Source organism: Myxine glutinosa, chromosome 11, assembly GCF_964187855.1.
Source record: "Myxine glutinosa chromosome 11, kmMyxGlut1.1, whole genome shotgun sequence".
NCBI lineage: Eukaryota > Metazoa > Chordata > Myxini > Myxiniformes > Myxinidae > Myxine > Myxine glutinosa.
Genome location: NC_136271.1, coordinates 105,579,349 through 105,595,236, shown reverse-complemented (window position 1 = coordinate 105,595,236; position 15,888 = coordinate 105,579,349). Strand labels below are relative to the sequence as shown.

General features: G+C 41.6%; 1 protein-coding gene across 1 annotated transcript in view; it reads right to left on the bottom strand.

The window, feature by feature from the left end:
* The window catches only part of LOC137437039 (uncharacterized), a 37,337-nt gene extending 23,405 nt beyond the window's left edge, over nt 1-13,932 (bottom strand). The window contains exons 1-6 of the mRNA XM_078786979.1: nt 13,889-13,932; nt 8,631-8,784; nt 7,886-8,378; nt 3,052-3,183; nt 807-857; nt 362-466 (exon numbers count right to left, since the gene is read on the bottom strand). Of these exons, the coding sequence (XP_078643105.1) occupies nt 362-466; nt 807-857; nt 3,052-3,183; nt 7,886-8,375 (778 nt within the window). The 5' untranslated portion in view covers nt 8,376-8,378; nt 8,631-8,784; nt 13,889-13,932. The remainder of the gene's footprint in view (nt 1-361; nt 467-806; nt 858-3,051; nt 3,184-7,885; nt 8,379-8,630; nt 8,785-13,888) is intronic.
* Between the last annotated feature and the right edge of the window lie 1,956 nt (nt 13,933-15,888).

Here is a 15,888-nt window from a genome sequence, read left to right as displayed (position 1 = left end):
TTCATTTTTTCCCTCAAGTCTCATAGCAAAGGGTCTGAATACTTATGTCAATGTGATATTTCAGTTTTTTCTTTTTAATAAATTTGCAAAACTTTCTAAAATCCTGTTTTCTCTTTGTCATTATGGGGTATTGAGTGTAGATTGATGAGGGAAAAAATGAATTTAAACGATTTCAGTAAGGCTGCAACATAACAAAATGTGAAAAAAGTGAAGGGGTCTGAATACTTTCTGAATGCACTGTAGATATTGCAGGGATAGCAATACAGGATTTTAACACTGCCTGATACAAACGCCCCCGTCTATCGGTACAAATTTTTTCCCAAGTTCATCATCTGCATGAAGATAACTTAACTAGCCTTACTTGACACTTGGTGCACAGAACTTCCAAACCCGAGGATAGCACGCTGGGTTAGTTCATTGGTTAGGCCACCCAAGGCCTCTCCAAAAGCAGAAGCAAGTTCCGGATCTACATCCCATGACAGCCAAATGGGTGTGCAACATCATCGATGGAATATTCACAAGGGTGCAAAGCTCTACAAAAGCTGAGTGACTGAATAAAACAGGCATAGCATATATCTAGCAAAACAATAATTCCTACAACAATCTTGGTACAAGAGGTCAAATTACCCAAAACAGCTTTCATTGATCACAGCCGTAAACACAAGCATCGGCCACTAGTTAACATGAACAGGACCGTCCCAGGTCATCCCCATTACTGAAGATCTCAGGTTTATCTGCTATGGAAATGCAGTGAACTCATTTACTCCTCCAAAACACATCAACAATATCAAACAAAGTTTCCTTACCTTGAATGTCCAATGCCATTCCAGGCTCCACTTTAATGTTCTCCAACATTTCTGTACAAATCAGAGAAAAGAAGAGAGCTGTCTCCAATAGTTTCTGAAAAATCCCACTGATATGTTTCAATATTCTGAGAACCATCAGTTGCTAATGAGTAATGACAGAGGAATCATTATCGGAATCCGAGCTCAGAATACATTGTTTCTCTTTGCAATAAGCCATTTGGACGAAGGTGAGATTACGTGACGTTACTGGCAAAATCGAAAATCGACACTCAAGGGCATTTTTGACACTTTATGATTGGCAAAATAAATAAATACCCTTCAAATTATACCGTGATTAATGATTTTGAATAGTTTTCTGAAAGAAATTAAATTGCATTTGGGGTCCCTTTTAACGACAGGTTCCCAAGGGAATGCGGCACCTTGATCACAAGAACCCTGTTCAATCAAATACTAGCACAGCCAAAGCAAGGCCAAGCGAGTCCGTTCATCTCGGTAAGTACAGCTATGAGGGGAAGCATCGTGGACAATTGTTGGGCAACTTAAACATTCAAGGCACCCAGTGCCAGAGGCAGCACAGCAACCCCAAAACATCACTGAACCTCCTCCATGTTTGACTGTAGGGAAGGTTTTCTTTTCTTTGAAGGCTTCATTTTGTTTTCTGTAAACATAGAGATGATTTGCTTTACCAAAAAGCTCTAATTTGGTCTCATCTGTCCACAGGACATTCTCCCAGAAGGATTTTAGCTTGTTCAGGTGTGTTTTGGCAAATTTCAGTCGGGCTTTCTCAGCAATGGGGTCCTCCAGGATCTCCTACCATAAAACCGCCTTTCATTGCGGTGGCGACGGATGATGCGAGTTGAAACTGTCGTATCTTGTGTCTGAAGGTCATCTTGAATCTGTTTGGCAGTTGATCGAGGTGCTTTCTTTACCATTCGAACAATTCTTCACTGCAATCTTTGATCAAGTTTTTTATTGCGGCCACGTCCAGGAAGGTTGGCTACAGTACCATGGGCCTTAAATTTCCTGATAACATTGCGTACGGTGTACATAGGAAAATCAAGGTCTCTGGAGATGTACTTGTAGCCTTGAGATTGTCCATGCTTGGCTACAATCTTGTGTCTAACCTCCTCAGGCAATTCTCAGGTTTTCTTTATTTTCTCCATGCTCATTGCGGTACACACAGTGACACAAAACATCAGAATGACTCCTTTTCTATATTCAAACTGGTTGAACGAGTGATTTTTATATTGCAGGCAACTGCAACTCACCACAGGTGAGTTCAATTCCAAAGTAAAGGAGAATCACCTGCTTGAAATGTAATTATTTCTAACAAATTATAAAAGGTGCCAATAATATTGTCCAGGCCATTTTAGGATTGCTGTGTAGAATAAGCTAAGATTTAGTAATCTTTTCAGCTTTTTTTGTTTTGTTCCACTGCAAACCAAAGAAATACATATGTGGATACCAAAATATTTTTTAATTTCAACAATTTTCTGGAAGAAATGGTGTATTCTTTTAAAAAAGTGCAAGGGTGCCAATACTTTTGGCCACGACTGTATATCTGCCTCAAACCAATTAGCACTGCATCGCTTGCATGTCTTGGAAATGGCATTGTCTGATGCACTGGGCTGTACGGGCAAGGCAAGCGCCATGCCGAGCCTATTTACCTTTCAGCTATCGACATTGAATCTCAACTCGGCTCAGTGTGTCAGATACATGCAGACCATGCGTACTAAGCGTAGGCAGTGTTTGCAGAGTAGATCAGCCATGTGACGCGCTAAAGAGCAGTAGAACACTTATCGGACTAGCGTAGTGCAAATCAGCAAGTCCAGCAACCTTCTTTATGGAAATATGCATTGTATGGGTGATTTATAACACTTTATCGGATGAAAGAAATGGATATAAACTTTGCACTAATTTTGACCTTTGACCTCGGGACCCCAACAGGGCTTGAAGTAACTAATTAATCACTATCATTTTCTGCTTAGGACATTGTTGTATTGTAATGCGAGCAGTGCTGTGGCCAGTTATACCTGTCAACGCATCTACATCAAGGTTGCGTGTCCCCACAGCAATTGATTTGCATACGCTTGAAGCAATGCTATCTTATTCACATTCCGAGCTGATCTAGGACCTGACAATTTTTTTGACCAAATTAACACAAGTGACTTTTTGCTACTGAGTTACAGATCGATTTGCAACTCAAAGTATAGAGATTTATGTTATGTTGGTTTGTGATGCTTACCAGGTTCGAGTTGATTTGAGTCAGGAAACCAGCCTTCACTTTGGTAGTTCTCATCAATGACATTGTTTGATGCCTCCTGCACAGAGACTGGTGATGGAACGTAACTCCGTTCAAGTTCAACTTTCTCGTTTTCTGGAAAGATAACATGTTAGACAAAATCACCATGGTTTGATTTTTGTTTTTTTTCTTGTGAAAAGCATTCACTTGTTGTAAACTGAATAAGCACAACTTTAAGGTGATAAAGAAGAGCACGGCATTTGCAGATTTTTGTGATTTGGTAACCAATTCCCCCTTTTTCCATTGAAACAATGCCCCGCCATTCGTGGTTTCGTAATTTCCGGCACTTTGCAGAAACGTATCCCCCGTGAATAGCAGAGTCGAGGTGTATATACTTGTACCAAGTTTGGTCAAAATCCCATCACTGGTTCACAAATTAGTGTGGCATCAGAATTTCTACCTAAAAGGACCTCTTGACCCCATAATCGAATCGGTTCATCACTGCATCATTATGCATACTTGTACAAAGTTTGACATAGACTTCTTCAGCCATTCTTAAGTTATCGCGGTAATGAAAAACTATCACAGACGGACGGACAACCCAAAAACGTATGCTTCCACAGACTTCATTGTCAGATGCATTAAAAAAAAAAGTAGACCAATGCGTCACAGATCATTTCACAAATGTAAAGCAAAATTGATCGGCTTCACATTTTATGGCAATGCATACAAATTATAACACTTGCATTGTTAAGTGATGCGTGGTTGTTGCGCTCTTGCAATGCAACATAATCAGGTGTTACAGAATGGAATCTCCTTGTGTACTGTACACTAAGTTCAGAAAGTATTCACATCCCTTAACTATTTTCACATTTTGTTGTGTTACAGCCTGAATATAAAATGGATTAAATTGAGATTTTTTTTTTGTCACTGATCTACACATAATATCAGATAATGTCAAAGTGGAAATTCTTTTTTAGAAATTTTTACAAATCATTTAAAAATGAAAAGCAGAAATATCTTGAGTCAATATGTATTCAACCCCTTTGCAATGACACTCCAAATTGAGCTCAGGTGCATCAATTTTCCTTTGATCATCCTTGAGATGTCTTTACAACTTGATTGGAGTCCACCTGTGGCCAATTCAATTGAATGGACATAATTTAGAAAGAAACACGCCTTTGTATACAAGGTCCCACAGTTGACAGTGCATGTCAGAGCAAAAACTCTCCCATGAAGTCCAAATAACTGTCTGTAGAACTATCGAGATACAATTGTAAGGAGGCATTGATCTGGGGAAGGGCATAAAATAATTTCTCGGGCCTTGAAAGTTCACAAGAGCATCCATCATTAGAAAAAAAGTGAGCTCCATCATTAGAAAATGCAAAAAATATGGAATTACCCAGATCATCCCCTAGAGCTGGCCGTCCAACCGAACTGAGCAACCATGCAAGAAGGACCTTGGTCAGGGAGGTGACCTAGAACCCAATGGCGACTCTGACAGAACTACAGAATTCCGTGGCTGAGATGGGAGAACCTGCTGGAAGGACAGCAGTCTCTGCAACAGTTCACAAATATAGGCTTTATGGGAGAGTGGCCAAATGAAAGCCACTCCTGAGAAAAGGCAAATGATGCCTGGTGTTTGCAAAAAGGTACCTGAAAGATTGAGAGCATGAGGCAAAAAAGATTATTTGGTCTGACGAGACGAAAATTTAACTCTTTGGCCTAAATGCAAAGCGTTACATCTGGCGGAAACCGAGCACAGCTCATCACGCATCTAACACCATCCCTACTATGAAGCATGGTGGTACAGAATCATGCTATGGGGATGCTTTTCAGCAGCAGGGGCTGGGAGACTTCGAAAGATAGTACAGAGGGAACAATGAATGGAGCCAGATACAAGCAAATCCTTGAGGAGAACCTGCGTCAGAGTGCAAAAGACCTTGAACTGTGGCAAAGATTTATGTTCCAACAGGAGAATTTTTTTTATTTTTTTTTGTATACAGAGTCAAGGCTTGTGAAAGAGCTAACATTTATCAAACAAACAAATCAAACAAACAAGCAAACAAAGTATATAAAAAGGGGAGCGGTCGACAAGATGGGGAGAGAAGGGGAGAAGCACACAAACACAACATTTGAGAGCAGGGACATCGGGAGATGTGTGGGAGGGAGATGTGTGGGAGGGAGAGGGGCTGGGGGGAGGCAGGATCGGTATAAAACGCAAGGTATGACCCCAAACATACAACCAAAGCAACACTGGAATAGCTTCAGAACAACAATGTGAAAATCTATATACAATTATATATATATATATATATTTGTTTGTTTGTTTGTTTGTTTGTCTGCACGCGCTAATCTCCTGAACGGTGAAAGATAGGAGGAAACCTCTGGAAAAAAAATGCCGGGACGGGCCCCGGGAAGGTTATAGGATAGGTGGCGAGGCCGGTCGAGGCCGCCTCGGCCGGGCTGGGCCCATTTCGCAATAAAGTTTCTTCTTCTTTCAAAATTCTCTTGAAGTACAACTTATGCACTTAATAGGAATATCTGACTGATTGCAACACATGCTTTCAAAATTCTCTCTCGCGGGGCCCGACAGAAGAAATAACAAGGAATCGTTGACCACTAACCGATACTGGGCTCGCGTCAGACTAAATTCATTCAAAAAGAACCCGGGCAACGCCGGCTGCATTCAGCTAGTCCTACATAAGTGTACCAAATTTTTGTCAGAATCCCATCACTAGTTCACAAGGTAACAGGATTTTTACCTAACATGACTTCTGACCTTTGACCTCGTGACCCCAAAATCTAATCAGTTCATCTTTACCTCATTATACACACATGCACCAGGTTTGACTAAGATCCCTTCAGCCGTTCTTAAGTTATCACGGTAACAAAAACCTATCACGGACGGACAGACGGACAACCTGAAAACATAACAAAGACGAAGTCGCCGGAGGCATAAAAATGAATAAAAGTGGAAAGCTTCACAAGAACAGAAACTAAGCGAGAGCATCTGCAGGAATCCGATTGGACGGGACAATGCTTGGCTTCGGGAGAACACAATACGAGTAGCTTCCCGCTGAGCATGCCAACAATGCACAGCACAAGTGGTACTGTGGATGGCATTCCGACACCAAACGCTACGATATATGTAAAGGATAGGCCATATTCCATTATGTTAAGTACCATTTTCATCTGCAGTTTCTTTCTTTCCGAATGAGGATTTCATGTTGTTACGTTTGTGGGGGGGTAGGCAATACCTTAGTCCAGGTAGAATTGCATAGGTAGTATGCTCCGACTGGCATAAAGAAGAAGAAACCCTCATGCATCATAAGTAGGGATCCGGTAGACCGTATGTCGTGTAAGCGCGTATCTTCATTCCCATCATGAGGGGTGGGGTTCTGTTAATTAGTTAGGGATTAATGGTAAATCCCCTGTATGTAATGGCCTCCATTATTTTTCCTATGTTCCTTATGGCACATGCAGCACACACACCTAGCCAGGAAATCGTGCATTCACCACACTAAATAAACAACCAACCGGAAGCAGGACATTGAGCACTACCGCTGATAACACCGACTTGGTGAGCACACAGGCACAGGCATGGCCGCCATGCCCCGAAGGGCAGTGATTGCTCCGGGATCGATTGGCGCAAAGACTGCTAAGATGGGACTATGGGATTGGTGGAGCAGGCACGGATGACGTCAGAGCCCCGAGTATAAAACAACGCTCTGCCCAACATTTTCTCACTTCCCTCTTAGCTTTTCCTCGCACTCGATTTCCGTGCTTATTCTTTGTTTCTCGAGTCCTGGCTTTGACGACGAACGATCGTATCCCGACATCGCTCTTCTTCGTCTTCTCGTGGCTGGCTCCGATCTTCTGGCTTTGACGGTTAACAGTCACGATTTGATATCTCACTCTGCTTCGGGAGTTCATGGCGAGTTGTCGGAGTTCATAGCGCTCTTGCTTGCGCTGGGAGACATGGGTGCTGGTGTGGAACAGATAGATGGCAAGTGGACGAGCGCGGCGTGCTCGCTTTGGGCTCGGCGGCTGGAAGAGCGAGCTGCGTGCCAAAGTCGTTCCCGCAAACAGACTTCGCGCCAACGAGCGCATTTTCACGCGCAAAGACGTGGGAACCGGGACGATTCCTGACGAGGTTCAACAGCCGATTAGAGTCAAGTGCCACACAAAAACATTTATTTTCACAGTTATATTTCCCTTTGTCTGTATTCGGGTCTATGTGGGAGCCCTCCAATTAGGAATTTAGTCTTATCATGCATTCTTTGTTACAGGCATTTTCTTTAATAAAGCCGTAATGTACATTTTAACCCTGTGCCGGCTTGGAATTAATTTATCCAGGTGCGAAGAAGTCGGGTGGAAGCCATCCAGGTAAGTTCGTCATCCTCCTTTCCCTCGCGTGTAAAGAATACCGTCATATTCTTGGATTGAACGCCTTGGAGTAAAGCTCATTTGGTCATCTGTGTCGCCCTGCGGTGTTCACTACAGGGTAATCACACGACAATATCAATATCTATCTGGTACCCATTTTGTCGACCTCAGAAGGATGATGGGTTGAGTCCACCTGCCTGGTATTACTTCAATGGCACAACAGGGGCTTGAACTCGAGACCCTAGGATCTTAAGCCAGCCACCTTAACCATCAAGCCAACACCAAGCTAGTATAATTATGAATACAAACAAATAAACAAACAGCAAGATCTGCTTTGCATCCATTTGGCCTTTTTTCTTGCTAAACCAGTTGCAATATTTATTTATTTTCGAAATAGCATTTCATGTGTTGCATGCTTCATCATTGTAAATATTTTAAGATAACTCACCAGTCTCCGTCGTCATCCCCAATTCAGGATTCCAGGTGCAAACATTCACAATTTTTACGCCCATTGACGAAACGGTCTCTTCAGTCCCCGTTACAGCAGCTTGATTATGGCTCTGCTCAGCACCCAAAGATCTGAGCTTGTGGGCATAGTGGGAATATTCCAAACTCAAGCTCTCCAACAAAGATCCAAGCACTGAAATCAAAGTAGGTAATCCAACTGGTGTGGCAGGAGAAGGATCCAAACCGAGTTGCTGGTAACGTGACTCTACAAAGCGGCGCAACTCGGCATACAAGACAAAGGGCAGCTTTTCTCTGGCAATCGAGTAGAGCTCGGCTCTTACTGTAGTGGGCTCTGTGCAGTCAAGGAGCGCCTGTTGGCTCTTGATACTCAACTCATTCACTACGGCCCAAGCAGTTTGTGAACTCAGACCCTGGGCCTGCAGCCAGGTCGAAAAGTCCGGCGAGACGGTGAGGTCTCGGTCCCCTTCCATAATCTGTATGAGGCAGAAAAACGACAAACTAAGTGGAAGAAAACGATTATTTACATTCATCTCAGATATCAGGGTAATGTCCGCTCATAAACACCGAAGAAAACAGTAAAATCTGCATCCTCACCCAAAAAATGTTTTTACACACATGTAAAATAATTTAAAACAAAATCCTTTCTGAATCATCCGATTACAGCTTTGTGTGAATGCTATAATAACCATGCGGTCACAAGACGAGAAATATTTTAGTCCTCCCACCTCTACGTAGCCTGGTGTTGGTTTAACGATTAAGGTGGCTGGCTTGAGATCTTGGGGTCTTGGGTTTGAGCCCCTGTCGTGACGTTGAATTAACACCAAGCGGGTCGACTCAACCCACCATCCTTCCGATTTTGGTAAAATAAGCACCAGCTGACTGATAAAAGAGAAGCATTGTATCAGCGGCACCCCCTTAACCCCCGCTCCCACCACCAATCACATGTACATGTTCCAAATGCCTTGGTTTCAGTGAATGAAATATCAGTTTGGATTGGGTCAGCAACTTGGATAGACAAAGAGGAGATGAAGCACTCCCCCCTCCCCCCCAATCTCCCCACCACGATCGACCTTCTTTTAACGAAGTGAAAAATTAATGAAGGTGTAACGCACATAAAGGTCACAGTTATCTGCAAACCATTGTTATCATAGCTCGTATTGTCTTAACCTGATATTCCCACCTGAAAACTTAAATCATGATGCTGGTATCACAGGCTCAAATACATAATCAGGTTGACATGGCCTGTTGGCCCATGGCTTCCTAATCTCATTTTAATTCCAATAAAATTCATGAACTATACCTAAGATCCTGCATGAGCTTTACAGCAAAGATTTACCCACTCATTATACCCAAAATCTCCAATAAAACACCAAAAAGCAACCAAACAGATATTCAGAGAACTGTCATGGGGTAACGGTCCATTTAAACTGTGTAAGGTTAATTAGTACAAACAATACCACAAAATAACCTGAATACTGTACACTCGGTGGATAAATATTCACTAAACTATGACCATTGGCATTCTTTGGAAAATCGATGCTATCTTAGAGTATAATAACCACCTTTAGAGGCCATTTTATGGTTATATCTTAGAGTATGAAGTATATTATTATTAAATTAAGGTAAATTGTAATTGCCAAATGGACCTTGAATGAAACCAGGCTAGTTCACCTTGTTTAGATTTGGAAACACGAGCAGTGCTGACCCATCGCTTCGCTGATGGGTTTAACCCCATTCAGGCTGGACTTTTTTGAAGTATGTTTAGGATGGGGGGGGGGGGGGCATTTGCTCCCCCTTAGACATGGAACATCTGATTGACACAAAATTTGGTGTGTAGATAGAAAACCCTCTTAAGAATGATCCTGTATCTGTATTAAATTAGTAATATTAGTTAGTTAGAATTAGTAATAAAATGTGCAGTTGTTTGAATTATCTAATTATTAATTAAACAAGCACGCAAATTTTGCACAATATTCAAAATAAAAAAGTCAGAAACAGTATTTGGTAATTTGCAGGGGTTATGGAGACATCTCGAAATTTCTACAGGGGGTCACTTTTACCCCTGCCCATCCCCTCGGCCTGAATGAGGTTAATAAAAACAACATATTGCACGTCTATCTCACGATCTGTATCAATGAGGATGTGAAATGAAGTAATAAACGTGAAAAATTGATCTTTTATAATAATAATAATAATAATGCATTTATTTTATATAGCGCTTTTCAGGAAGCCCAAAGACGCTTTAACCTTGTCAACACGTGATTGTCATCATGGCTGTGGTTGTTGATTGTGTGCTCCTTCCGTGTACCTTTAGATATTTTATACCCTCGCCTGAGGAGAGGGTATTGCATTTGAGTCCGTTTGTTACTTGCCGGAAAAGATTCCGGTAAGTATGTTGGTTGGTTTGTCTGTCTGTTTGTCTGTCTGTCTGCACAGAATAAATATGATTTTCTCTGCAACCGTTCATCCGATTAACAGGAAATTTTCACCATAGGTGCACCTCCACCTGTATAATTTTTTAATAATTATGACGCCATATGTCACGTGGTTCGGTCGCCATCTTGGAAAAACCAAAAAAAATTGCACCTCTACATCTCTGAAAGCACTGCATAGAAAAATTGAGACATGGCTCATTGTAAAGGTGGGTTTTCACGGGACACGCGAACGGTTCGCGAAGGATGCGAATGTCGAAAAAATGGCAAAGTCCAACATTCGTATTTTAGGCTCCAAAAGTTCGCCAAACATGCGCGGGGGTTCGGAAGCGTCGTCAATTGTTCGCCGGGAATTTCAAACTTTTTTGAAATTCCCGCCGAACAAAAAACGACTCCTGCGAACAATTGACGATGTTTCCGAACCCCCGCGCATGTTTGGCGAACTTTTGGAGCCTAAAATACGAATGTTGGACTTTGCCATTTTTTCAACATTCGCATCCTTCGCGAACCGTTGGCGTGTCCCGTGAAAACCCACCTTAAAGAGCTCTCCATGGGGAATAAAATCTGTTAATGATGATGTCATAGGTGCCTCTATTATGACATCATATTTTGACAAGTACAAAACTTCATCTGATCAAAATGAAATTTCTTGAGCATAATCTAGGAATAAATTAGCGGAGAAAAAAATAATAATGATGACGTCATCAGTCACGTTGTTCGGCCGCCATATTTGTTTTAACACAAAAGCCTTAAAGAACACTGAAAATACATCCTGGTGAGGGTCTGCAATCTCTGATTGCTCTTTCTTGTTTTATAATGCTTTGAAGAAGTATTACTATATATAATCTTGTGTGCCTTACATGTCCTTACATGTATATTATATATAACCTTACATGTCCGTAACTATTTATTCTAATATAAAGGGGTTCCTGCTGTTGTATGTGGGAAGTATACACCTCTTATGTGCCACCCTGAAAGAAAAATATGGAGCGATTTTAACTGATGCCAAATTGAAGGCTGGAATATTTATTGGACCACAAATTCGGGATTTATTGTCTGATCGAGTCTTGCGGTCAAAGCTGAACCCACTGGAGCTGGCTGCATCGGAAGCTTTCAAACTGGTCATCCACAATTTCCTGGGGAAGCACGGAGCAGCCTATTTTGCCGAGTTGGTTCAAGATATGATAAAAGGCCTTCGAGTAAATGGTTCGGCATATGGTGCTGAAGTTGCATTTCCTTTATTCACACTTGGACCTCTTCCCACCCAGTCTTGGTGCTGTGAGCAATGAGCATGGTGAGAGCTTCCACCAATGCTTAAATCCTGAGGCTGCTGAGGCAAATTCTGACTTCAGATTTTTGGAAGGAATTAATAAAGGTCACCTGCATTTACCTCAGTAGCAGACAGAGAGTTTATTATTATTTTTGTCCAGTGTTCAGTTTTCCAACAGTACAATTTCTTGCTATTCTACAACAGAAACCCGTTGGATTAAAACGTGACTGAGACACGCATGGAGGATTCTCCTTTTAGTAATAGACGTCTCACAAAGTTTTATGCTGAAGTAAAGGAGGTTGGAAAATGGAGGTTTGCTTGGGCTCCGAGCTCTTTCGCGACCAGACGCCATCTTCTCCGCTCCGAGTCCGAGAGGCCATCTTCTAGAGCCGAGGTGGCCTGTTCTACAATGGTTTTAATGATCCTTTTGTTGATTGATGTATTTGTGCATTTTGAGGAGTTCCATTGCATGTATTTGGTTAGTTCAGTGTGTCCTTGGTCTGCGGTGTGCTGCAAGCCTCGTGATGCTTCGATCTTGCACTTCCTCCCCTCCTCTATTCCTCTTTGTTTGTTCCACTGCTCGTTGACACGCCGCCCCCATTGTTGCTGTTGCCTTTTTGTCTTCCGGCGACTGGCTCTTCCATGAGCCTCGACTTGGTGAAAAAAGAAGAAGTCGAATTTGACATACATCTCAAAGTAGAATGAAGACCACTCAAAAGCAAATGGCAGGTTAAAAATGAGAAAACCATTTTTAATGAAAGACTACACTCTACATCTTTCTTCAAGAGGTGCGTTACATATTAATGAGCCACAACTACTCAAAACAACCAAAATAAATGAATATTGCTTTGTCTCTGTAGGTTGAAAACTAATAATAAACATATGTCACCCACAGGGTGAACCGTATCTTGCCAAGTGACCTTGACCTTTGACCTTGACCTTCATAATTTTGTGTGCTAAAGGGTATCTCTAAAAGACTCTGATATGCGAACTTACAAGAGTTTCCAAAGGGAACTGTGCTCTACAGAGTGACCTAAACAATGCGAACTAAAGCAATACAATATACATGAAAAGTGCAGTTTTTTCGTCATAACGCCGTCAAATGACGTCACATTGTCAAACTAGTTATATGTTTGGAAAGCACTCAACAAGGGCTTCAATTTGAGGTACTACTCGATATGGTAACTGAAACTTGAAAATTTTACCTTTTGGTCAAAATTGAATGACCTTCAAAATGACCTTGAAGGTCAAGGCCGATCGACACCAAAAACTAATCAACTGAGCGCCATACCACACCCTATATACCCACCAAGTTTGGAGATCATAAGATCAAAGTTACTCAAAAAATAAGGGTTTCGTAATTTGACCTTGGGGTCAATAATTTTCGACCTCCAGCGCTAACCATGAAGGTCAAGGCCGATCGCCACCAAAAACTAATCAGCTGAGCGCCGGACCATATACTAGATTCCCATGAAGTTTGGAGACGATCCGATCAAAGTTACTCAAAAAATAAGGGTTTTGTTGACCTCCATGATTGACCGCAAAGTGACCTTGACCTTTGACCTTGACCTTCAAAATTTTGTGTGCTGAAGGGTATCTCTATAGGACTCTGATATGCGAAGTTACAGGAGTTTCCAATAATAACTGTGGTCTACAGAGTGATCTAAACGTGAAAAAAAAATGATTAACCACAAACAAAAAAACAAACAAACAAACAAACAAACATACAAGCTGACTGATACATCTTGCAAAAACTTCGTTTTGGCAAGATAATAACATCACAAGATGACACCACAGTACGAGACGAGTACGTGATGACGTGTGACGTAATGTGTGAGTTTCAACCAATGAGAGCCACTCCATTCATCTATTGTACATATACAGTAATACTAATACTATTACTATAAAACACACATTTTGCTACGTCTAAGCAATTTGATTTGGCCCAAAGACCTTGACCAATCCTCGAGAAAGCCGCCAAGGGATCTGCAACGTCCACACGCAAATGCTACGAAATGGGACAGCCGGCTTAACGTGCAAGCGCGCTCACGATGCACCAACACCCGTCGGCACGACTCCAGGGCAGTAATCCTCGTGAGATTTAACCTCACGACTATCAACTGACCCTTGGCGAGGCCACACAATTCGTAGACCGATTTGGCGCCAAGAACTGAAGGCCCCGCGGTGCAAAAAACAAACGTTAGGACAAAGCAAATCGTGAAAACGTGCACGAACATCAAATCAAACGTCAGAATTCTCAAACGGAAACGATGGTACGAACATTTGACAAATCAATGAGGACCGCACCGTGATTCCACTCACGAAACTCGCCTCACATACCTATCTGAACTCGTTCGGAAACGGAAATTCATTCCGATCTGAACGAATGAGGAGATTTTCATTAGAGGTTATTAACCTTAACATAATGATCAAAGTGACATATATCATACGTTTTAAATCTCGTTTTACTAGCTACAAATATTTGAGGTAAAACATTACGATCGAACAGCAGCACTGCTATACACCGCATAATTCTGTTCCACTGTGACGATCCATCTTCATTCATAAAATCCCACGTCCCGTCCCGATTCCCTCCTATTGCATCTTCGCGATTTTGTCGTGGACTCGTAATTGTAAGGACGCTACCACGAAATTTCGGTAAGTTTAGTTATTCTTATTGTAATCCCCTTACAATAATTTATGCATAACAAGATGGAGTTGTTTGCGCTACATCAGTATATGGACGCATGGCATGCATGATGAACGTTAATAGTAGTAATAGTAATACTGATAGCCGTTTTGTACAGTTTATATGGTAATAACCGGGTTAGGGTTAGCTGTCAAAATACGTTAATTGTACGTTAAATAAGTCAAAATCGGGCATCGTATCCATGATATCATGTATGATATCCACCGTATCCATGATCGCATCGTACGACATCGTATCCTCCATTGATGTCAATGTGGGGAATCGGGCCGTAATGACGTGTGACGTAATGTGCGAGTTTCAACCAATGAGAGCCACTCAATTCAAATATCGTTTGGGGAAAAACCTTCACGCCAGGGCTGTCGTTTTTAGTTTTACTCGATCCTCTTGATTAATTGTTTTATCAACGACTGCAGAGTATGAAGAAGAGGAAAATAAAGATAAATAATTGGGGAGTCAGAAGGTGGAGGCCCCTGCCTAGCTTATCTATGCACCCTACCATTGTGCCTTTTGGGGAGGAGTTTTGCATGTTTGTAGATCTTGAAGAATTAGGATGACAAAGAATGAAATGCACGTTTTAACAACATTAGCACAGTACCCATCCTCTGGGTGAGTAGAGTTTGCGCAGATTACTTGCTGAAAAAAGTACAATCTGTATATTGCAAGAAAACTATTTTGATGTTTGTGTGGTGTGTTGTTAATGGGATTTCAAGGGTGTAAGTGTAAGGTCTTAAAGGACTAAGAGGTAAAGGAGTCAAAAGGGTGCACAGGATCCATAGGGGTCTATCTTTTTCTACTATATAAGAGAGCCGTTGGTCTGTCTGTCTGTCTGTCTGTCTGTGTGTGTGTGTCGCCATTTTTCTCTGAGATGTGTACATATCTTCATCAAACGTTCAGAGGTTCATCAGTGAGTGCCTGGGGGTGTTTTAGGCAAAAAAAAAATCAATAAAATTTAGAAGAAAAAAGTTTTTTGGGGGGGGATTTTTTACAAATCGCTCGATAGTGCCCAAGCCTTTTTGATTAATGACAGTTATAATTATATACAAGTACATAATCACAAAAATAAATACAGAACAATTCCCAAACATTTGAACGCAAATAAATCAAACAATTCCGGAAATGTACGAAGTTGGTTGTAAGGCGTCTTCTTCTTCCTGAATGTCAACATACTTAACTCAGAAACGTGATGAACGGCACATTCATCAGCATATATTCAACGAAAAGGTAAAATGATGATTTGCCATTTGTCATGGATTCTGATTTGGATGTAATTGCTTTTCCATTATATTTGCCCTAATTTCAAAAATGTTAATGTTTATTTTTTGCTTGAGCAATGCTGGGTACTGCAGCTATAAACACTTATATACTTTACTAGGGGTACAGACACAAATACAACTTTGTATGGGGTGTAACATAGGCTATGGCCGCGGCCTTATGGGGGCGGGGGGTGGGGGGGGGGGGGTCCGGGAGAGGGGCGTCAATTCTCTATCTAAATGTGTACCGTGCAGTGTATGAGGAGATTCTTTAGGATGCATGAGGTTTTAGGATCTTTCTAACACTCTAATGTCATGCCT